We start from the raw sequence: 23733 nt of genomic DNA on the forward strand, positions 1-23733 counted from the left end.
ACAGAGCAAGGGAACACTGCATGGTTCAAAATTGGGAAGGGTGTATGCCAGGGATGCATCCTATCTCCATACCTTTTCAACTTATATGCAGAACACTGCATGGTTGGAAGCAGTAGTAGCATCTATTTCCAAAAAGGCTTGCCTCTGGAAACTCTATGAACTTGGAGAAAAGATGAAAGTTTTTGGTTCAAGACTTTTGTTCATAGGGTTGCTATGGGCTGTCTATGACTCTAAGATACTTAACAATAACAAAAACAGTAGTAGAAAAAGGCCTTTGTTTTATGTGTATGGATGTTATCCTGTCACTCATAACATTGAATTTCAGGATGGATCTAGAAATGGTCTTTATGACTATAAATGTGATCCAATTTTCCTCAGTTTTTCATTCCCAGTGTAGTAGATCATATGCCTGACTGATTCCTGTCAGTCCTTCTCAGCTTGCCAATGCCTACTATGTCAATATTTCTGTTTCATTTATTTTTTAACAATGCCCAATTTTCCCACACTTACTCTTTGTACATTCTATTCTAATTTTTATTGGTTGTTTGCAACTATTCCTACTCATTTTGAAATGTTTCTCAATTCAAGGGCTCAGCCTCCAGTACTATATCTAATAGTGTATGCCTGCTCTATTGTTCATAGCATTTTTGAAGGCCTGTTATTTCAGAAGTGGATAGCCAGTCCTTCTTCCTAGCTTGTCTTAATTTGGAAGCCATTTTTAGTACAGAATCTGACAGACAGGCATTTTACCCCAAAGAGCAAACGATAGATAAGCAAACATAAGAGCATCAGCTCGCAAAGTTCTGACTTGATAGTATAAAATACAACAAAAATGATGGAAAATGATGTTATATATTCTCACACATCAAAGCACGCAATTAATTTAGCAATTTTACTCAAGAGACTTTGTGCCAGAAACATAAAACTATGCACTCATACAAAAATTTGTAGCAAATATTAACAGCAGCTTTTATTTGTAGTAGCCTCACATAGAAAATACTTCCTTCAATAGATGAATGCTAAAAATAACAAAATCTAACTAGGAAATACTTTTGATACAGCCAGTAATTTGATACATTCAGTAATAAAAAGAAATGGATTACTAACATGGGTAACAACTGAGATGAGTCTCAGAGGAATCAAATTATTATATATTGTATGATCCCGTGTATGTACCATTTTTAAAATTAAAGACCTATATTGATGTGGAACGGGGGGCGGGGGGGGGAGACACTTCAACATGCAAAGACACATCTTAAATATAAAAACTGACCGATAAATTCTGTGTCTATGCACCTGCCTTGGGTGGTCCTCCTCCTCTTGGTGTTTCCTGCCACCTACATGAGTGGCTGCTTTGTGAGGCCTGAACAAAGCCCTAACATGATGGCTCAGATCGCCAGTCACTCCTGTCTGTTATCTCTTTGTTTTTCAGTGAGGATGGAGTTCTTAGCCTGGTGGAAAATAGACAAAACTGCTGAATGATTTTGTTTGGTTGCCTAAACACATCGATTCTCCAGGTAATTTTTCTTGGTCTCATATTTAACATTTAAAAGAAAATATCACTAAATAAAAAAAATTAAAAGCAGTATAGAGATTTAGTACTTGGTAAGTATAAGTAACCACTCATATTTACTAATGCTTGAGTGAATCTACTAATGTTTTGTTAAGAACAGAGTACTTTAGAAGCATTTATATTGTTTTCTGAAAAATAATGTAGCACAGGATGCTATGTCCAGATAATAAATCTGCAATGTCACCACTTTTCATAAGTAGCCAATTTCACTATATAAAAATTCATTTATTCTCTCTTAATTATTATTAATGAAAAGTATAAGGTTTTTTGGATGTGACATCCTCTAGAATAGATCCAATTCTCTACAGAACACTAAAATTTTTAATAGGAGAAAAGGAAACCAAGAAAGCCAAAAATCTTGACAGAATTTTAGAAAAACAAGGAGGTCTGCCACAATCAGCAGAGGGATGCTGTCATAAAACATCAGGCACAAGGGAAGAGAAAAACGGGGGCAATCCTACCACCAGCTGTATAAGATTACAAACACATGCAAACAAAGACTTTATTCATATATAGACCATTCCATTTGTGTAAATCACATAGTCAATCTAACAAACTTCTCAAGCCAGAAAGTATAGTTATCCTTTTCTCTCAGATCTTCTACCAGGTCCATCACTAACTCCTAGATGCTCTGCCACAAAGCTTTCCAACAGCAATGTAATGACAATTCTTCAATTAAACATCAAATATCTGACCTAGCCATATACAACTAATTTCAAATTCTTTCTTTATCATGTTTAGACCTCTTCAATCTATTCTATAGAAGTTACCCAGAAGCTTTATAAATATCCTTTGGTGCATTCCCATTTGATTTAAGATAGGATTCAAATTCTTCCTAATGCCCAAGGTGTTTGTCTTCTTATCCAATTTTCATTTAACTTCTTGAAAACTGTGCTCTGGTTTCAAAGGCCTTCTTTTAGATTAAAAAGCTCATGTGTTTGCTTAGTGGCTAAGGCTTTCTTTTGTCACAGCTTTCAATTAAAAACCAAAAATTATCATAAAATTACTAGTTTTATAATTGAGATTAACAGGCCTTGAAATTAATAAGCCTTTCAAAAAAAGGTTATGTGACAGAATTTAGAAATTATAGAATATAGAACAAAAGCAAAAAACTGCTGAAGATTATCTAAAAACTGTGAGAGTACATCAACAGAGAACTTCCAGAAATACAAACTGAGTGTAGAAGAGGCTGTGGCAATTAGGGGCATCATTGCCAATGCCAGATGGATCTTGGCTGAAAGTAAAGAGTACTAGGAGAATGTCTATTTGTAGTTTTTGTTTGTGGTGATTTTTTTTTTTTCATTCAAAGACTTTTGACTATGTGGATCACCACAAATTGTGGATAACACTGAGAAGAATGGGAACTGCAGAAAACTTGATTATGTTCATGTGAAACCTTTATTTTGACTAGAAAGCATTTTTCAGAACAGAACAAGAAAACACTGCATGGTTCAAAATCAAGAAAGGAGTGTTAGGAATGCATCTTTTCTTCAAACTATTCAATCTAAATGAGGAACACATCATTGGGGGGATTGAACTTTATGAAAATTGTAGCATCAGGATTGGAGGAAGACTCATCAACAACTTGCATTATGAGGATCACATAACCTGGCTCCCCTAAACTGAGAAGGATCTGAAGCAATTGCTGCAGAAGGTCAAGGACGGAAATCTTGACTAGGGATTGCAGCTCAACAACAAGAAAACAAAGATTCTCACAACCAGTTCAATTGACAGAATCATCATAGATGGAGAAGAGATTGAGATTGTTAACAATTTCATCTTTCTTGGATTCACAAGCAACAATCTTGGCACTAGCAGTCAGGAAATCAAAAGAGGAGGTGCACTGGGAAAGTCTGCTATCAGGGACTTATCCAGAGTGCGGAAGCAACAGTGTCAGTCTAGAGACTAAGGTGCACTGAGTCTAGGCCATGGTCTTCGCTATTACTTTCTGTGTATCAGAGAGGTGGACAATCACTAAGTATGACAGAAAAAGAATTGATGCCTTTGAGTTAGGTGCTGGAGAAGAGTATTGAACATATCATGAAATGTCAAGAGAAGACACAGGTCTGTTCTGGAGAAGGTGAAATCAGGTTACTCCTTGGAGGCTAGGGTTTTAAAACTCCATCTCACATACTTTGGGCAGGTTGCCACAAGGGACCAGTCTTTGGAGAAGGTATCATGCTTGGTAGGGTGGAGCGTCAGCACAGGAGAGGAAGATCCTGGATAAGATAGATTGACTCTGTGACTGTGGTAATGGTGTCATGTGTGTCAGAGTCTGTGAGACTGGTTCTGGATAGGGAAGGGTTCAGAGCTATTTTTCGTAGGGTCGCTATGAGTTGTAGGTGGCTGGAGGCACATAACAACAACACAGAGATTTTTTTTTCCTCATAATACTTTTGCCTACTGTTCTTGGTTTTATTAGGTGCAACTGACTTGACTGCAACACAGAGTGAGCCTATGAACAACTGATCTCAACCTGTCCTAACTTGTGCCATCCTCACAATCTCTGCCACACTCAAGCCCACTGCTGTCATCACTATGACAACTCATCTCCTTGAGAGTCTTCTCCAAGCATGATCTCCCTCTCTAAATAATAGCTTCTCTTTGCAACATGTCTCTATTATGTGAGATGAAATCACACCAATCTTGCCTCCAAGGTGCACTATGACTGCACTTTCTCCAAGATTTCTGTTTGTTCTTTTGGCAGTCCACACAATATTCAGCACTCTTCTCCAAAACCATAATTCAAACATATCAGTTATTCTGTAATCATTATTTGTTGTCCAGCTCTCAGGAGCATAATATATGATTGAAAGTCCATGGTCTGAATCAGGCACACCTTAGTGCTCAACTAAATATTACTGCTCTTTTGTATTTTAGAGAGGTCCTTGATTATAGACGCTCCAAGTATTATGTCTCTTGATCTCCTGACTGGTGGTACCAAGTGTATTTACCGTGGATCCAAGTAAGACGAAGTTGTTGACAGTTTCAGTCTTTTATCCATCAATCACAATGTCTTTCAGTACAGTGACAAGGATTTTTGTTTTGTTGAGGTGCAATCCAACTGAAGGCTGAAGTGTTTAGCCTCTTAAGCATTTCAAGTCATCCTCCTCACTTTCAGCAAGCAAGGCTGTTCTATTTGCATATCGAAGGTTATTGAAGGAGTGTTCCTACAATTCTGATGTCGCATTTTTTTTTCAGAGTACAGCTTCTTGAATAATTTGCTCAGCAAGCAGATTAAATAGGTAAGGATAAACGATACAACCCTGATGCACACCATTCCTTATTTTGAACCATATAGTGTTCTCTAGGAACTCTGGTGACCTAGTGGAACACTGTAATCCTAAAAGATGTGATTTGAATCCACCAGCTGCTCTCCTGGAGAAGAATGAATGACCTCCTCCTGTGAAGTTTACTGCCTTTGAAAACCAGCTTGAGTGTCAGCTGTGGGTCTTTTCCAACTTGAAGCACACAACAGCAGTGTTCTCTTACTTTGTTTGCACAATAGTACCTTGGTGTAGATATAGGTTTCACATAAGCACAATCAATTGTTCTGAGATTCCCATTTTTCTCAAAGTTAGCGATAATTTGTTATGACCCAAACACTCAAAATCCATGGCAAAATCAATAAAGCACAAATAACCATTTTTCTTGTATTCATGGCTTTCAACCAGGATCCATGTCCTTTGTAGTTCCAAGGGAGAAAGACAGGCACTCCCCTCATGCAATTCATAACACCTGAAAACCTACTGGAGAGTCAACTATAAGCTAGTTCCTACTTAATGCTATATAACGGTAACAGTTTTATCATTCATGGAGGATACTAAACTGTATAAATTACTGGTATAGCATATGCAATGTAAAGGGTCTTGATCATATAATAGCTTTGGTGTTGGACTGCTAATCAAAATACTGGTAGTTTGAAAAACTAGCAGCCTCAGGAGAAAATGGATGGGTCAGGCTCCTTCTGTTAAGATTTACAAACTAACTTGAAAAACTGATCAAGAATCACCATGAGTTGGAATCAACTAAATGCAGTGGGTCTGAGTTTGCTATTTACTAATTTTTCTACTTTCATTATTCCTTTTACATGCTATGAAAGTGAATTTAGGATGCTCTTTGTCCTCTCTCTACTTACATACAAACTCATGAGTATTATATAGGTTAAAATTCATTCATTACCATCATTTGAAGGTTTCTATTTTATTTTTCCCATATTTTCCGTATTGGCCTTTGTATGAAGTTGAATCTACATTTATGCCTACTGGTATCGTCTCTAAGTTGAATCCATAGAAGAAGTTCATTACTTAGATGGATTTCTGGATAAATCTGATTATTAAGTGTTTCAAGACCACTGTTCAATACATATTTTCTAATTCATAAACATTATTTTTAGACTATTTAAAATTTTGAGAGTGAATTTAGAAAATCTGTACCACATTAGCAAAAAAAAAAGGTGATTGAGATGTTCTCAGAACTCACTGTTACTAAAAATCATAATGAATTTGTAAAATAGTTCCCATTTCTTTCAAAAGGCAATCCAAGCCTCAGCAAATCAACCTCATATTCACATCAAAACAACTCTTTCAAATATCTATTTTTAATAGTATACTAATGATTGTGTTATTGTTGATTGCCGTTGAAAAGAGTTCAACTCACAGCGACTCTATGAACAAAAGACCTACTGCCCTTCCATAATTATCACTGTTTCTCCAAGTTCATCGAGTTTCCAGAGGCATATGGCTTAGGAAGTGGATGACACTTCTGCTTCCAAAACTGTTTTACAACTGGGAGCTCCACCAAACACTGTCCACAACAGGAAACTAGTCTGGTATTTGATATCCCCATGGCACAAAATTAAGCATCATAGCAAACCCAGGTTACCTCATACAGCACATTGACAAAAAGTGTTGTGCAAAGTGGAAGAATGTTCTCCCAGATACAACAGAACTAGTCTCATTTAGCAGTGGCTAAGTGTTGTCGAGGCAAATATGACTCAGAGTAAGCTTTGCACAAAAGACCTGAACTCCGTTCTATGATTAAGATAATTTCTGTACATTTATATGAGAGTTTGTAGAGTTTCCAGAAGCACCTAGTTTAGGAAGTGGATGCCACTCCTGTTTTCCAACATGAATCAATCTGGAAGCTCATCCAACCACTGTACATAATCGGTAACCATTACGGTATTTGACAAGACTATGGGACTATGGGATAGTGTTCCGCATCACAGCAACTCGAAGTTGTTCAGTGCAGCAAACAGACACATGATTCCTGTGTCTTTTAAAGAATATTCTTCTAAAATTAATAAAGTTGGCCCGAGGGCCCTACAAGATTTTAAATCCACACTCTTGAGCAGGGCTCCACCCTTACCCTTAGTCTATGGCTCAAGGACACTCACTTCTGAGGGGGGGAAAGAACAGTAACACATCATAAAAAGGACCCCTGAAACTTCCCTTGCCTGACCACCATCAAGACAAAACCACCATCAAGAGGACCACCACCACCAGCCGACTATTAACAGAAATATTATAAAAAGAAAGAAATTAATAAGAACCAGAGACAATAGGAATCTGATCTTGTATTAATTACATACTTGTCACTAGATCTTCCTCAGTTTCAGCAAGCAGGGTTATTTCATCTGCATAATGAAGAATGTTGATAGACCTTCCACCAATCCTGACCCCACATTTCTCCTCATTAGAGCCCAGCCTCCCGGATAATCTGTTTAGCATACAGGTTGAAAAGGTATGGAGACAGGACCCATCCCTGGTGTACGCGCTTCCCAATTTTGAACCATACAGTGTTTCCTTGCTCTGTTCTGATGACTGCCTCTTGGTCTGGGTATAGGTTTCTCATTAGCATGATCAAGTGTTCTGGGATTCCCATTCTTCTCAGAGTCAGCCACGATTTGTTATGATCCACACAGTCAAATGCCTTTGCATAATCACAGATTGACATTCCTCTGGCATTCCCTGCTTTCAGCCAAGATCCGTCTAACATTAGCTACAGTATCCCTAGTACGACGACCTCTTCTAAACCCAGCCTGGACTTCTGGCAGTTCTCTGCTGATGTGCTGTTCCAGTCATTTTTTTGATAATCTTCAGTAGAATATTGCCTGCATGTGAAATCGATGCTATTGTTCTATAGTTTCCATACTCTGTTGGGTCACCCTTCTTTGGGATGGAAACAAATATAGATCTCTTCCAGTCAGTTGGCCAAGTGGTTTTTCTCCAGATTTCTTGGCACAACTTGGTGAGCATGTCCAGGACAGCATCTGTTAGCTGAAATATGTCAATTGGTATACCATCTATTCCTGGGGCCTTATGTTTTCTATTTCCTTCAAAGCAGCTTGAACTTCTTTCTTCATCACCATAGGCTCTTGCTCATATGTTGTTTCATTAAATTCTTCTGTGTTTGCCAATTCCTTTTGATACAGTGACTCAGTATATTCTTTCCATCTTCTTTTAATACTTCCTGGATCATTTAATATGCTACCTAAAGCATCCTTGATTATAGAAACTCGAGGTTTGAATTTGTTCTTCCGTTCCTTGAGCTTATGAAATGCTGAGCAAGTTTGGCCTTTTTGATTTTTGACTCCAACTCCTTGCACATTTCATTGTAATATTTTACTTTGTCATCTCCAGCTACCTTTGAAATCTTCTATTCAGCTCTATAGTAACTTGAATTCTTTCTTCTACTTTGGCTTCTCTGCGCTCCAGTGCAATATTCAGAGTCTCTTCTGACATCCATTTTGGTCTTTTCTTCCTCTTCTGTCTTTGCAATGACCATTTGCACTCTTCCTGGATTAGTTACCTTTTTTATTTACTTAAGTTCTGGAAATTTACAATGATTTCCAATGATTTATTGCAAATATCTTTTAAAAAAAACCATAAATGGTGACTACCCACATAGACTGATGAATTATATAGGTATCATACTGACAGCATCTGTGTATAAAGTTGATGGAACAGCTCAAGATCTGCAGTACAAACAAGGTTGGTGACTGTGCAGCAGATCATTAATTACTCATGTGCAAGTTCAAGAAAAAATTTAAAATCTTCAAAACAAGACCTTAAGAACCTAAATACAAACTTGAGTCTTTCTCACTGAATTTAAAAAACAACCACCAAACACCTAAAGAATTGGTTTGGGGTATTAAACAATAGTGATTAACGAGCAAATAAATTGTGGTTTGACAGTAAGGATTGAACCCACGAAGAAACCAAAAGGTCATTACAAAAGGGAGCAGAAAGGAAAGGCCAAAATGGATGGTAGGAGATGATCTGAAAATTACACCACAATTAGGAAAGATCCAGTGGAGACCTGAAAAGATGGGTTAATAATGGACATGCTTTGTTGTTATGTGCCACAGAGTCAGAACCAACCCATTGCTGACCTTCTAGTGGATTTTCAAAGGCAGTAAATCTCATGGGAGGAGACTGCCCATCCTTCTTCCATGGAGCAGCTAGTGGCCTCGAACCACATGACTTCAGGATTGCAACACAGCCTCTTGCCACTAAGCTTCCAGAACTTCCTAATAGTGGGTCCATAACATAATTTTATAAAATACAATCTATGGGAATGATCATATGAAACATAAATGTAAATGAAGGAATATGTTGTGAAACCAGATGGATAGGAATGAAACACAATGTATACAAATTTTAGGCAAATCGATATAAAATAAAATTTTAAAAAAGAATATAGAGAGGTGAAAACAAAGGGAGGAAATGCTGAAGAGATGAACAGAGGATTTCTAAGGGCTATTGGAAAAGATAAAGCAAACAATTATAACAAAATGTTCAAAGAACTGAAGCTAAAAAGCAGTACTCATGCTTAGGATTTCTAAAGAGGAAAAATAAATTCAAGCTTTGAGTTGCAACACTGAAAGATTCAATGGGCAAAATTTATAATAAAACAGGAAAAACAAAAGAAGATAGAAGGAGTACACCATCACTTTACAAGAAGATAATTTCAGGAAGTAGCCTATGACCATGAACCAATGGTAATGAAAGAAGGTGTCAATGTGCACTGAAGAAATTAGAAAAAAAAGGCGGGGGGGGGGGCCCGAAATTGATATGATACCAACTGACATATTTTTCCAAACTGGAATATAACTAACTGACAAGGAAGTATCCATGTTTGTTAGACCCCCAAAAATAGATAATCAAAAAGAGTGTGGGATTTAATGTACAATATTATTAATATCACATGCTAGTAAAACATTGCTGAAAATTATTTTTACATGGCTATAATAGTACATCAACAGAGAAATGCCAGAAATTCAAGCTGGATTCAGAAGAAGTCATGACATAAAATATTGTACTATCCTGTACACTGAAAGCAATATTTTAAGGCATCAGAATTCTTTTCTGATCACAGCTCTACTAATAGAATGAAAAGCTAGTTATAATACTGGTACAGCGAAAGATACCTAGATCAATGGAATAGAACTGAGAACCTGGAAGTCAGCTCATCCATGTATGGTCAACTGATGTTTGATAAGGATGATATGAAGCTTTGTTCTCAAAGTGACATTATTACTTTGCAGGAATTTGGAGAGGTCCCTGACCACAGACTTTACCGGTTCAGTACGTCTCCTATTTCTTGATTATTGGTACCAAGTATACGGGATACAAGTAAGATGAAGTCTTTGACGTTCTCAATTCCTTCTCCACTCATCATGTTATTTGTTACCTATTAGTCCGGTTGTAAAGATTTTTGTTTTCTTGATGTTTTGTTTTCTCAATTTCCTAATCTTTGGCTTTAGCAGATGAATATTTGATTAACAATTATAGTAACAAATCTTCCTTGTATCTTGATGGATAATATCCTATCACTCACAACATTGCACTTTAGATCTTAAATTGTTGTTCTGACTATGAATGCAACACTATGTTTCTTTAATTTTTTATTCACAGCATAGTAGATCATATGATTGTCTGATTAAAAGAAGACAATACTAATCCATCTCAACTCACTAATTCCAAGAATATAGGTCTTCACATTCCTCTGATTTGTTCATATTGTTGTTCTTGAGTGCTATGGAAACAAAACTGACTCATAGCTGACTCTACTGTGGGTTTTCAGAGGGAGTAAAGCATGTTTCATCCTTCTTTCATGAAACAGCTGGTGTATCTGAACGATGTGCCTTTGCATTGCAGCATAACTTCTTATCATTCAGCCATCAAAGGTCTTCCACTGTTCATAGGATACTCAAAGGTCATTTATTTCAAAAGTGGATGGCCAGTCCCTCTTATTCTGTCTTACTCTGGAAGCTCTACTACAATCTGACCATCATGGGTGACTTAGTCTTATTGAAATACCAGTGGCAAAACTTCCAGGATCACAGCAGCCATTAAGGTATTTCAGCTCAGCAACTAACAGACAAAGACTGCACTCCTAAGTGCAAATTATGAACTAGCAAGCATATTGCAAAAAGTGTGGATGCAACCTGAGGATTGCTTAGTCTGATTTCTACCTGTTTGTAAAGGGGAACTGTTACTATCACTAATATCCATAGTCCCAAACAAATAGCAGCTAGATCAGACATCCCACCCCACATGCTTCTGCACCTATTTCTACGAATTATTGTGTCTATTGTTTGTTTTTTCACTCACAGACTTTACTCACAGTTGTAAAGTTTATTAGGGAAATAGGTTGGAGAGTGAGTCAGGCAAAGAATATCACATAATGCAAGTCTAGGTTTATTCCAACAATCCCAAGCCATATTAACAAGGCATAATTCCTCAATTAGTGAAAAACAGCTTCTCAATCAGCCAGTGAAAGGGTAGGTTCAATTTAGTAGCACAAATGCAAGAAGTATTTGGTTTCTTCATTAATCTAGCAAACTTTATCTCAGAACAGTAATAAGTCATCTTTTCCTTCAATCATAGGGCACACAAAACCTTTAACTGTGGCATAAATGCAGATTTCCTCTGCTTAGACATGCCATAGTTTCTTCACAGCAGTGCCACAGTTTCCACCCTCTCTCTACTACCATTACCAGGGTACTTCACAGTGTTTAAGCTTTCTCTTTTATATTGGCCCTATTATATTGATGAATTTTAAGACTAGCTCGAGATCATATCCCCCACAATGGGGCTAATACAATGGCTATAAAAGCCAATTTTTAGTTTCTGACATCACACATATACAAATTACAAAGCATCACCATGTAAGCTATCCCCTCGCACCCTCCTTTCCCACTCTCAATAATGCAAAGTCACAGATAAATGCTGTACCCCTAATATCAAACCATAAATAAGTAAGCAGGTATAAGTAAAGCCTGGCTGAGCCTGCTGACCCCTCCCAGTGAGAACAGCCCAGGTCCTGGTTATGTCTGGGAGATCCCAGGTGAAGATGGCACCCTGGCCATGCCTGCTATCTGCCTGGCTGATGCTCCCAGGCAAAGATGGGGCTCCTCTAAGGGTACCCAGAGTGTCATCTTCCCCAGAGGCCAGTAGCCAAGTAGACAATGGCACCAGGCAGTGTCCCAAATAAAAATTGCTTCAAATAACCAGATGCTCTGCCGGGGAAGGAGGGACAATCCCCTCCTGTACCAGTCAGATCTGATTTGATGGTACACTCACACAAAAATAATAAAATTAAATTAAAAATAATTGCTTCGAACTATATTTTTCTTTCTCATTATGTTAAATATACAAACCAAGATTCAAATTTAATGCACTTATTTACACATGTAGGATTCAGTACACAGAAATGAAAGGTCCCACAGAGGATTCCAAAAAAACCAGCAAATAGCAAAATAAATTCATTGAGAGGAAAGCTTCCAAAAGAAGTCACTACTCACAATGTTCATCAGGGTGAGGAGGTAGTTTTGGACGTGTTCTTTGCCGTGGAAACGGACCACAGAGTCATCTACACCCAGCAGCACTTCAATGTTGTAATCATTTTCTCCTGCATGTCTACGGCGCCTCATTGTCTCGTTCAACTGCTGTTCAACGTTGCTGTAAACAGTACCTAGATCATCAAGGCTTTCCAGATCCGAATCTATGAAGACACACAAAAGGAACCCAGGTATTTCAAATTCTCCAATGGGTCTTCTAATAACTTCCTTAAAAAACTTTTTTCTTCTAGATGGCCTATCATTATAATGCATAATTGTAAAAATATTGTTTTTCAGAGTATTCCTTAATAATGATAATAGGGATATAAGATAGATTTTGCGTAAGTTCAAAGTAGAACACTAATGGTAAAATAACATTAGCACACAGACATAGAGGTTGGCTCAGGACAGAGCAGGGTTCAGAGCTGATAGGGTCCCTATGAGTTGCAGGTGACTTGATGGCACACAACAACAACAATAACAACAACTGTCAAACTAAATGCTCCATGAAGGCAAGAGCAGTTTAGTTTTCCTCCTACTTGTAGTTCTAGTGGAAAGTGAAAGTATTGACGACAGAAAGCTCAGGTGTGCTAAGTCATTATTAAATATGTTGTTGTTGTTGTTGTTATGTGCTGTCGAGTCGCTTGCGACTCATAGCGACCCTATGTACAACAGCCCTAAACTCTGCTCTGTCCTGTGCCAATCGCACTGTCTCCGACACTCCCATCCCAACTATCCCAGTCACTGAATCAATCCACCTCATAGAGGGCCTCCGCCTCCTGCGCTGTCCCTCCACCCTCCCAAGCATGATATCCTTCTCCAAGGACCGGTTTCTCCTCACAACATGTCCAAAGTATGTTAGACGGAGCCTCAGAATCCTTGCCTCCAAGGAGTCACCCAGTTTAACCCTTTCCAGGACAAATCTGTTTGTTTTCCTAGCAGTCCATGGTATTCTCAATACTCTTCTCCAGCACCACAGCTGAAAGGCATCAGTTATCCTTCTATCCTCCTTGGTTACTGTCCAACTCTCTGATGCATAACAAGTGATTGTGAAGACCATGGCCTGCATCAGACACAACTTAGTCTCCAGAGAGACACCATTGCTCTTCAGCACTTTGGAGAGGTCCCTAACAGCAGCCTTTCCCATGGCAATGCGCCTTTTCATTTCCTGGCTGCTGGTGCCAAGACTGTTGACTGTGGAGCCAAGCAAACTAAAGCTAAATATATGATGAATAAAAATCATATGGCAATACATTTACAGTGGTTAATTCAAGTTACCACAATCACAGAATGTAGGCTTTCTATCAAATAAGTTGAAATTGCTCCTCTGTAGGTAGCTTTATCCTGGAGAGGGTTAAACCAGGCTGCTCCTTGGAGGCAAGGATTCTGAGGCTTCATCTGACATACTTTGGACATGTTGTAAGGTGGGAGAGGTCCTTGGAGAGGGACATCATGCTTGGGAGGGTGGAGGGATGGCACAGGAGGGGAAGGCCCTCTATGAGGTGGATTGATTCAGTGACTGGGGTAATCGGGATGGGTGTGTCAGAGGCAGTGAGATTGGCCCAGTATAGAGCAGGGTTTAGGGCTGTTGTACATAGGGTTGCTATCAGTCACAAGCGACTCGATGGCACATAACAACAACAACAGGTAGCTTTAATTTAAAAATCAAATTTTACCATGGCAATACAAGAACATCTAATGTTATGATTATCTGCCATCATATCTCACTTGATATTTTCTACATACAAGTTTATAGGGAATACATTTAAAGATGTAGATGTTGTTGTTTTTCAGTGCTGTAGACGACTCATAGAGGCCCTATGAATGAAAGACCTGAAGCCTTGTATAACTTTCATGGCTTTTCCACATTCATAGAGTTTCCAGAGCAAGCTATTTCTAAAGTGGATGCCATTCCTGCTTCCAAGCTTGTTTTAATCAAGGAGCTCCACCATGGGTAACCATTATCACATTTGTCACATAAGTGTCACAGTGTTTAGCATCACAGAAACCATGAATTACTTCTGTACAGCAAATGGACAGACCAGTGCTATACCACTTAGAAGAATGTTTGACCAAAAGCAATTAAAACCAGGTCTGAAGGCCACAGAGTAAAATCACCCATCTTTGGCTTGGTAGCATAATTTCTATCAACTAGGCCAACAGTGCTCTCTCTACGTTTTTGTAGTTGTTAAGTGCCATTGAGTCATAAACGACTCACAGAAATAGAAAAGATAAAACTGTTAATTACTTTCTCTTTCTTGAATCTACAACCAATACCCTTGGCACCAGCATCTGGGAAATCAAAAGATGTATTGCATTGGGAAAAGTCTTCTAACAAGGACCTTTCCACAATACTGAAAACCAATGCCAGTCTAAAGACTACAGTGCACCCGACAGAAGAATCTATGTCTTTTGAGTTTTGGTGTTGGAGATGAGTGCTAAACATTCCATGGACTTCCAAAAGCACAAATATGTCTCAGAAAAGATGCAGCCGAGTGTTCTCTGCAGGCAAGGATACTGAGACTTCATCTGACATACTTTGGACATGTTGTTAGGAGAGGCCTGTCCTTGGAAGAGGATGTCATGCTTGGGAAGGTGGAGGGTCAGCAAAGAAGGGTAAGATCCTCAAAGATAGACTACACAGTGCCTGTAATGATGAGCTTGAGTGTGTAAGAAATTATAAGGGTAGTACTGGATAGTGCAGGGTTTAGATCCATTGTTCATAGGGTAGATATGAATCATAGTTGACTCAATGACACTAACAACAACATAGCAACTAAAGGAAGCTCTGGTGACTCAAAGGCAGAGAGTTGTGCTGCCAAGCTAAAGGCAGGTGGTTCAAATTGACCAGATACTCCACAGGAGAAAGACTCCACAGGAGAATGATGGGCAATTTCCTCTTATAGAATTTACTGTCACTGAAAACTCACTGGAGGGTCAGCTATGAATAGGTTCTGACTGGTTGGTACACAGCAAAAACATTACAACCTAAAAAAAATCCATCAAATATCTCAACTGCATTGCTAGCCAAATACCCAAATTAAGTGATACAATCGGGATGGGAGTGTCAAAGACAGTGCGATTGGCACAGGACAGAGCAGAGTTTAGGGTTGTTGTACAAAGGGTCACTATGAGTTGCAAGCGACTCAAAGGCACATAACAACAACAACAGTTTTAAAAATTACCATCACATATATTTGTACAAATATCTGAAATGCACTGCTAGCCAAATACCCAAATTAAGTGATATTAGTTTTAAAAATTACCACCACATATATCTGTACTAGCCTTTATCTAGATTTGTAGCTAAATTTAATGGCTATACATCTGCATTTGTGGGATTTCAACCCAAGACCTTGCCTTGGAAAATATTTTTATCTCAGGAAAAAGAAAAAAAAAAGCAAACAAGTTTTTATTTTATGTAATACAAAGAACTTGCTTTTTTTCACATAGACATTTCATATATACGTGTATATAACTATAAAAACAGAGAGACATTCTCAGGTTCTAATAAACTAGATTACCTGTCTTCTGATTACTGTATTTTTGGTGAAAGTTTTTAGTGAATTAAAAATTAAAAAAATTACCTCTAGGATATTAAAAATAAAGGATTATTCAAGACTGCTCATATGAAAATATAAAGTATGTTCATTTCCATTTCAAATATATAAATCCTGGAAAGGATTTTATAAACCGTTCTGATATCTGAAACAACAACATACCTAAAAACAAGTTTGACAGAACCCATTTTGACTCTCACTTTATGTGGTGGTTTATTTAATGCTGTACTGGGGCCTGTAAGCAGTCTGAATCAGTGTCCGACATTAATGAATAGGCATTTTCCTCTCCGCCTCTGTGGTTTTAGTTAAGTCAAGGAAGGGGGAAAAGGCGTCTTTTGGACATGAAGATTGATGACCAAGTCTTACTCATAGAGGGTTAGAAGCAGTGGAAGTCAAAATCCAATTCACACATTTTATATATACACACATTTTATATATACATATGCCAACACCCATCCCTACAAGTAAGGGCATGTGCTCTAAATATGACTACTCAGATTTGAAAACTATATTGTAATTCACTTTTACTGAAACTCAACTGCTAGTTCATTAGCTGGGAATTTTCTCCTCACCAGGAGTCACACTGGTTCCACAATACATAAATAACTCTTACCATCTTCCACATGAAATAGAAATCTTTCCTCAAAAGTTGTTTTGAAGAACTATAAACCATCACTGAAGACAAGAGACTACTCCTGCAAACAGCTTTATCTCAAGTCTTCTCACATAATGTGAAAAGTTGTGATAGCTAGTATACAAATAAGAAATATGTATATAAACTATCACTCCTACAATTAGCTCTTTTGGGCTGAATTGTAGAGACAACACCGAATGGAAACAGAGTAGCAATGTCATCATATCATAAATATGATGGAGGAATCAAGACACTGAATACTCATGTCAGAACACAGCTCATTCTACTCTGTGTAGGAACACTTCTCTGATTTTAACTTTGTATCACTCCCTCAAATGGGTGATTATTTAAAAAGAGAACTGTTGTTGCATGAAGAAACTGGGAACACGGAAATAAGGAAAATTAGTTTTTCATTCAACTATTGCCTTTGCTAAATTTAAAAAAAAAGTGTGTATACCCAGTTCTCTTAAGTTTTCTGTTCCCTCCTTCTTAAAGTGAACCATTTCAAACTTTAACAATACATCACTTCTGACACTTTTACACTATGTACATTAATATCAATACAGAGCATTCTAAGCTTTAAAAATATCTAAATCAGAATTAATTGTTCTTAGGATATATAATCATGTCAAGTGATTGGTATGGACTTTGGAATCAAATATACTTGGCTTTAAATTCTAGGAACATCTTGTTTGTTGTTATTGTCATGTGCCGTCGAGTCGCTTGCGACTCATAGCGACCCTATGTACAACAGCCCTAAACTCTGCTCTGTCCTGTGCCAATCGCACTGTCTCTGACACTCCCATCCCAATTATCCCAGTCACTGAATCAATCCACCTCATAGAGGGCCTTCCTCTCCTGCGCTGTCCCTCCACCCTCCCAAGCATGACATCCCTCTCCAGGGACTGGTCCCTCCTCACAACATGTCCAAAGTATGTTAGACGAAGCCTCAGAATCTTTGCCTCCAAGGACCCACCTGGTTTAACCCTTTGCAGAACAAATCTGTCTTCCTAGCAGTCCATGGCACTCTCAATACTCTTCTCCAGCACCACAGCTCAAAGGCATCAATTCTCCTTCTATCCTCCCTGGTCATTGTCCTACTCTCTGATGCATAACAAGTGATTGCGAAGACCATAGCCTGTATCAGACGCACCTTAGTCCCCAGAGAGACACCACTGCTCTTCAGTACTTTGGAGAGGTCCCTAACAGCAGACTTTCCCATGGCAATGCACCTTTTAATTTCCTGGCTGCTGGTGCCAAGACTGAATGAATTTACTTGAAATAGATTTTTAATCCATAAAATGGGAGAGTAATAGACTAATATGAGTTAATTATTATGCACAGTGTATGAATATTAAAAAACCAAAAAAAACCTTCACTGCTTTTTCATGGATTCAAAATTATGGCAACTTTGTGCCACGTTTACAAAGTTTTAATATTAATGGAACCAGACTGCCTCATTTTTTAATTACAGAGCAATTGCTCAGAGTTGAACTACTGACTATACATTAGCTGCTCCAAATCTAACATAATCTAGTTGACCAAACATGTAGTCAAGATTCATTAATAATGATAGTCGACTGGAATGCAAATTTGGAAACAAAGCAGATGGAACAGTAGTTGGGAATTATGGACGTGGGAACAGAAATGAGGTACTGAATGACTGAATTTTTTGCATACAATGATTTTTTTTCATCACAAATGCCTTTTTAAAAAAATTTTTGTTTGATTTATTATTATTACTAATTTTAATGAAAATTTACAGAGACTTTGGGTTCTCATTCATTCATTGTTGCACTTTTCTCCCTGCCCCACTCCTTCTGACCCCAGTTCACTCTCCTCTTGTACAAGAAAAATTCTTTCATTGTTATACAATCCCTCCTTCCAGGTACACTCCATTATGCAGCCTTCATCTGGACTCCTGTCATGACAATAAAATCTAATCACATATCCCTTTTAAACAGTTTTCTCCCTCATCTGTTTCAATGCAGTATACATTATTTATCCCATCTATCTCAGTCTCTCCCCAACCCCGATGTCAGTCCCATTTTACAACAGTGGCACTATAATGTATTTGTCCTTTTGTGACTGAGATATTTTACTCAGCATAATGTCTTCCAGGGTCACCCATTTTGAATAAATGAATTCCTTGTTTTTCAATGCAGTGTAGTATTCCATTGTGTGATTATACCACAGCTTCTCTATGCATTCATTTGTTGATGGGCACTTAGGTTGCCTCCAACTCCTTGCTATCGTGAACAAAGCAGTGACAGACATGGGTGTGCATATATCTGCTTGGATGGCAGTTATGGTCTCTTTAGGGTATATTCCCTGGACAGGAATTGCTGGGTCAAATGGTATTTATATTTGCAACTGTTTTAGAAAGTGCCATACTGCTTGTGGTGGAACACAAATACCTTTTTAAAAAAACAAAACTGGTGACTTTACACATGGATATCACCTAATGTACTGCACAGGTATCAGAATGGCTGCATGTGATGAAAGAATGGTTGGAGAAACTTCATATAATCCATATAAACCAGGCCAGGTGCTGAAGGTGGAATAAACCATCAATTTTTCAATTACAAGTTCAAATTTATGTTGAGCAAAATGAAAACAGGTCCTCAAGCACCAAAGCACAATATTGGGTCTATTCCACTTGATTTTGTTTTTTTTGTTTTTGTTTTTTAAAAAAACACACCTCAAGAATATGTTTGAGGCATTGAACACTACTGATAAAAGACCTTATGAGCTATGGCATAGCATCAAATATATCATCCATGAAGAATGCCAAGAGTCATTACAAAGATAGAGAAGAAAGAACAGACCAAAATGGTTGTCAGAAGAGACTGAAAAGTTCACTAGAGTTCAAAGAAGCTAGAACAGAGGAAAGAGCTGCTGAAGTAAAAGACATGAACAGGAGCTTTCAAAGGGCAGCGGTAGAAAATACAAGTTTATAATAAAATGTGCAATGAGCCAGAGTTGGAGAATAAAAAAGGAAGAACTGATGTGCCTTTTCTCAAGTTGAAAGAATTGAAAACAAACTAAAGCCTCGATTTGCAATACTGAGAGAAGCTATGGGAAAAATCTTGAATGATCCAGGAATCATGAAAAGAAGATGGCGGAAGGTGTCTTGGATTTGGTCAAAGGCCTCTTCTGCATCAATTGATAGCATCATGTAGTTTTGTTCTTTGCTTTTTTAAAAAAATATGATTAATGACATTGACAGTTTTCTTATGTATATGAATGAAATACAATATAAACAAATTATTATATGAAAATAAATTTTAAAATTCAAAAACAGAAGGTGGAGAGAATAAATGGAGTAATTATGCACAAAAGGTTTGGTTGACACTGAAATATTTTAGGAAGTACCATATGACCACAGTACTTTTAAAGTCAACGGTAATGAAGAAAGAAGTTTGAGTTATTCTGAAGGCATTGGCAAAAAAATAAGGCTCCAAGAATTGACAGTATATCAACTGAAATATTTCAACAAACAAATGCAGCCCTGGACATGCTCACCAGTCTGTGTCAGGAAATTTGGAATATAGCTTCCTGGCTGAATAACTGGAGGAAATCCTATTTGTTCCCATTCCCAAGAAAGGTGATCCAACAGAATATGAAAATTATAGAAAAATATTATTAACATCACATGTGAGCAAAATACTGCTAAAGATAATCCAAAACCAGAACAGTTCATTAGCAGAAAACTACCAGAATATCAAGCTGGATTTAGAAGAGGCTAAGACTCCAGAATTATCATTATTGATTCCAGGATTATCATTGCTGATGTCAGATGAATTTTGGCTCAAGCAAAGAATACCAGAAGAATGTTAACTTGTGCTGACTATGTAAAGACATTTGACTGGGTGGCCCATAACAAATTAAACTAGCACGGAGAAGAGTGGGAATTCCAAAACACTTGCTTGTACTCATATGAAATCTAAATGTAGACCAAGAGACTGTTGTGCAAATAGAGCAAGGGAACACTACACATTTTAAAATTAAGAACTATATGTATCAGAATTGTAGCTTCTTTAGACACTTATTCAATCTGTATGCTGACCAAATTATTTGAGAACCTGGACTCTTTGAAGGACAATCTGGCGTCAGGGTCAGAGAAAAACTCATTAATAACCTTCAGTATGATAGAATGTTAAATGGTCCAGGAAGCATTAAAAGAAGATGGAAGGAGTACACAGTGACTTTATCAGAAGGAATTGGATAACACACAGAAGAATTTCATGAAATAACATACGAGCAAGAGCCTGTGGTGATGAAGTAGTAAGTTCAAATTGCACTGAAGGAATTGGCAAAAAATAAGGCTCCAGGAGTTGATGGCATATCAATTGACATATTTCACCAAACAGATGCTGCCCTGAAAGTGCTCACTAAGTTGTGCCAAGAAATCTGGAGGACAGCCAGTTGGCCAACTGACTGCAAAAGATCAGTATTTGCTCCTATTCCAAAGAAAAATGACCCAACAGAGTGCGTAAATTATCGAACAATATCATTAATATCACATGCAAGCAAGGTTCCACTGAAAATTATCCAAAAACAACTGGAGCAATATGTCAACAGAGAACTGCTAAATGCACAGGCTGGATTTACAAAAGGTCGTGGAACTAGGGATATTATAGCTAAAGTTAGATGGATCTTGGCAGAAAGCAGAGAATACCAGAAGAATGTCTATCTGTGCTTCATTGGCAAGGCTTTTGACTGTGTGGATCACAACAATCTATGGCTGACTCTGAGAAGAATGGGAATTCCAGAACATTTGATTGTTCTTATGCAAAAACTTTACTTGGACCAAGACGCAGTCGTCAGAACAGAGCAAGGCGACACTACATGGTTCAAAATCAAGAAGGGTGTCCGTCAGGGATGTATTTTGTCTCCATATCTTTTCAATCAGTATGCAGAACAGATCTTCTGAGACGCTGGTCTGTACGAGGAGGAATATGGCATCAGGACTGGTGGAATAGTTATCAACAACCTGCGTTATGCAGATGACACAACCCTGCTTGCTGAAACTGAGGAGGACCTGAAGCGCTTGCTGCAGAAGGTCAAGGACTGCAGCCTTCAAGACAGATTGAAGCTCAACATCAAGAAAATAAAAATTCTCACCACTGGGCCAATTGGCAGCATCAGAATGGAAATTTGAGAAGAAGATTGAGATAGTTAACAGTTTCCGTTTACTTGGCTCCCCAGTCAATACACTTGGTAACAGCAGCCAGGAAATCAGGAGACGAATTGCATTGGGAACGTCAGCTGTGACGGACCTCTCAAGAATACTGAAGAGCAACAATGTCAGGCTAGAGACTAAGGGGTGCCTGACCCAGGCTATAGTCTTTGCAATTACATGTTATGCATCAGAGAGTTTGACAATGACTAGGGATGAGAGAAAGAGAATTGATGCCTTTGAGCTGTGGAGCAGGAGAAGAGTGTTGAATATACCATGGACTGCTAGGAGACAAACAGATTTGTCTTGGAGATGGTGAGGCCAGAATGTTCCCTGGAGTCAAGAATTCTGAAGCTTCATCTGACATACTTTGGGCATGTTGCAAGGAGGGACTGGTCCTTGGAAAGGTATGTCATGTTTGGGAGAGTGGAGGTGCAGTGCAGGAGAGGAAGACCCTCGATGAGATGGATCGATCCTGTGATTGGGGTGGGGGAATGAATGTGTCGGAGATGGTGAGGTTGGCACAGGATATAGCAGTGTTTAGGGCTCTTGTATATAGGGTTGCTATGAGTTGCAAGCAACTTGTTGGCACATAACAACAGCAACATGAAGACAACACAACCTTGCTAGCTGAAAGTGAGGACTTGATGTGCCTGCAGAAATTCAATGACTACAGCCTTCAATATGGATTGCATCTCAACATTAAGAAGATAGAACTTTTATTAAAAAAAATATTATTTTTGTGTGTGTACCGTCAAATCAGATCTGACCGGCACAGGAGGTGATTGTCCCTCCTTCTCCAGCAAGGCCTCTGGTGGATTCAAACTGCGCACCTCTGGAATTTCAGTGCAGCTTCTTGCTACTAGGCCACCAGAGCTCACCAAGAAGATAAAATTTTTCACTACTGGACTTATGGACAACGTCATGATAGATGGAAAAAGACTGAAACTGTCAGTGATTTTATCTTACTAGGCTCCACAATCAAAAGACCCTTGGTACCACCAGTTAGGCAATCAAGAGATACATTGCATTTTTAATAGTCTGTTTTTAGGAACCTCTTAAATGACTGAGGAGGGATGATATCAGTTTGAAGACTAAGGTGTAAGTGATTCAGGCCATGGTCTTTCCAATAACTTGTCAGGTAGGATGTGAGAACTAAACAGTGAATAATAATGACAGAAAAATTGATGCCTTTGAGTTGTGATGCTGAGGAATACTGAATAGACTGCCAAAAGAACAAATAGATATTTCTTTGAAATAGCGTGGCCAGACTGCCTTTTGGAGGCAAGGAAGGTGAAGTTTTGTCACATACACTTTGGGCATGTTGGTAGGGAGGCTATTCCTTGGAAAGGGGCATCATGCTTTGAAAGGTGGAGTGTCAGCAAAAGAGAATAAAACCCTCAACAAGAGGGGCTGACATAATGACTACAGCAATGGGCTCAAGTATGTCCAAGATGATGAGAACGACGCAGGATAGTACAAGGCTCAGATCTACTGTTCATTGGACCAACATTAGTTATACTTGATAGCCACTAACAACAACAACGCACCATCAGGGCTGACTATTACTATTATATTACTGTAAACTACAAAATTTATAGAGCAATGTTAAAAAGTATGAAAAAAATCTTCTTGTTGATTGCCATCGAGTCGAGCATGACTCATGGCAACCCTATGAACAAAAGGCCTGAAGCCTTTCTATAATTACCAACTTTTATTAGAGGTCACAGAGTTTCCATAGGCATGTTGTTTAAAAACTGGATGAAATATGTTTACAGCATTGAAGTCTATGGGGGAGAGAATAGTCTAAAAGTATTATATTTTAGGGCATTATTTTTATCGTAGGAGTACACAATGAGGGTTGCAGAGTGGATTATATTTCGGGGTAGGGAGTGGGGTTTGGGGAGGTGCAGGGGGGATTGTGTACCAATGAGG

The 23733-nt window shown here is 38.3% G+C and overlaps 1 protein-coding gene across 1 annotated transcript in view; it reads right to left on the reverse strand.

The window, feature by feature from the left end:
- ADAMTS3 (ADAM metallopeptidase with thrombospondin type 1 motif, 3) overlaps window positions 1–23733 on the reverse strand; it is a 413898-nt gene that overhangs the window by 71346 nt on the left and 318819 nt on the right. The window contains exon 5 of the mRNA XM_006896829.1: window positions 12387–12586. Within this exon, the coding sequence (XP_006896891.1) occupies window positions 12387–12586 (200 nt within the window). The remainder of the gene's footprint in view (window positions 1–12386; window positions 12587–23733) is intronic.

Source organism: Elephantulus edwardii, unplaced genomic scaffold (assembly GCF_000299155.1).
Source record: "Elephantulus edwardii isolate Elephantulus edwardi_28Jun2011 unplaced genomic scaffold, EleEdw1.0 scaffold00192, whole genome shotgun sequence".
Classification (NCBI taxonomy): domain Eukaryota; kingdom Metazoa; phylum Chordata; class Mammalia; order Macroscelidea; family Macroscelididae; genus Elephantulus; species Elephantulus edwardii.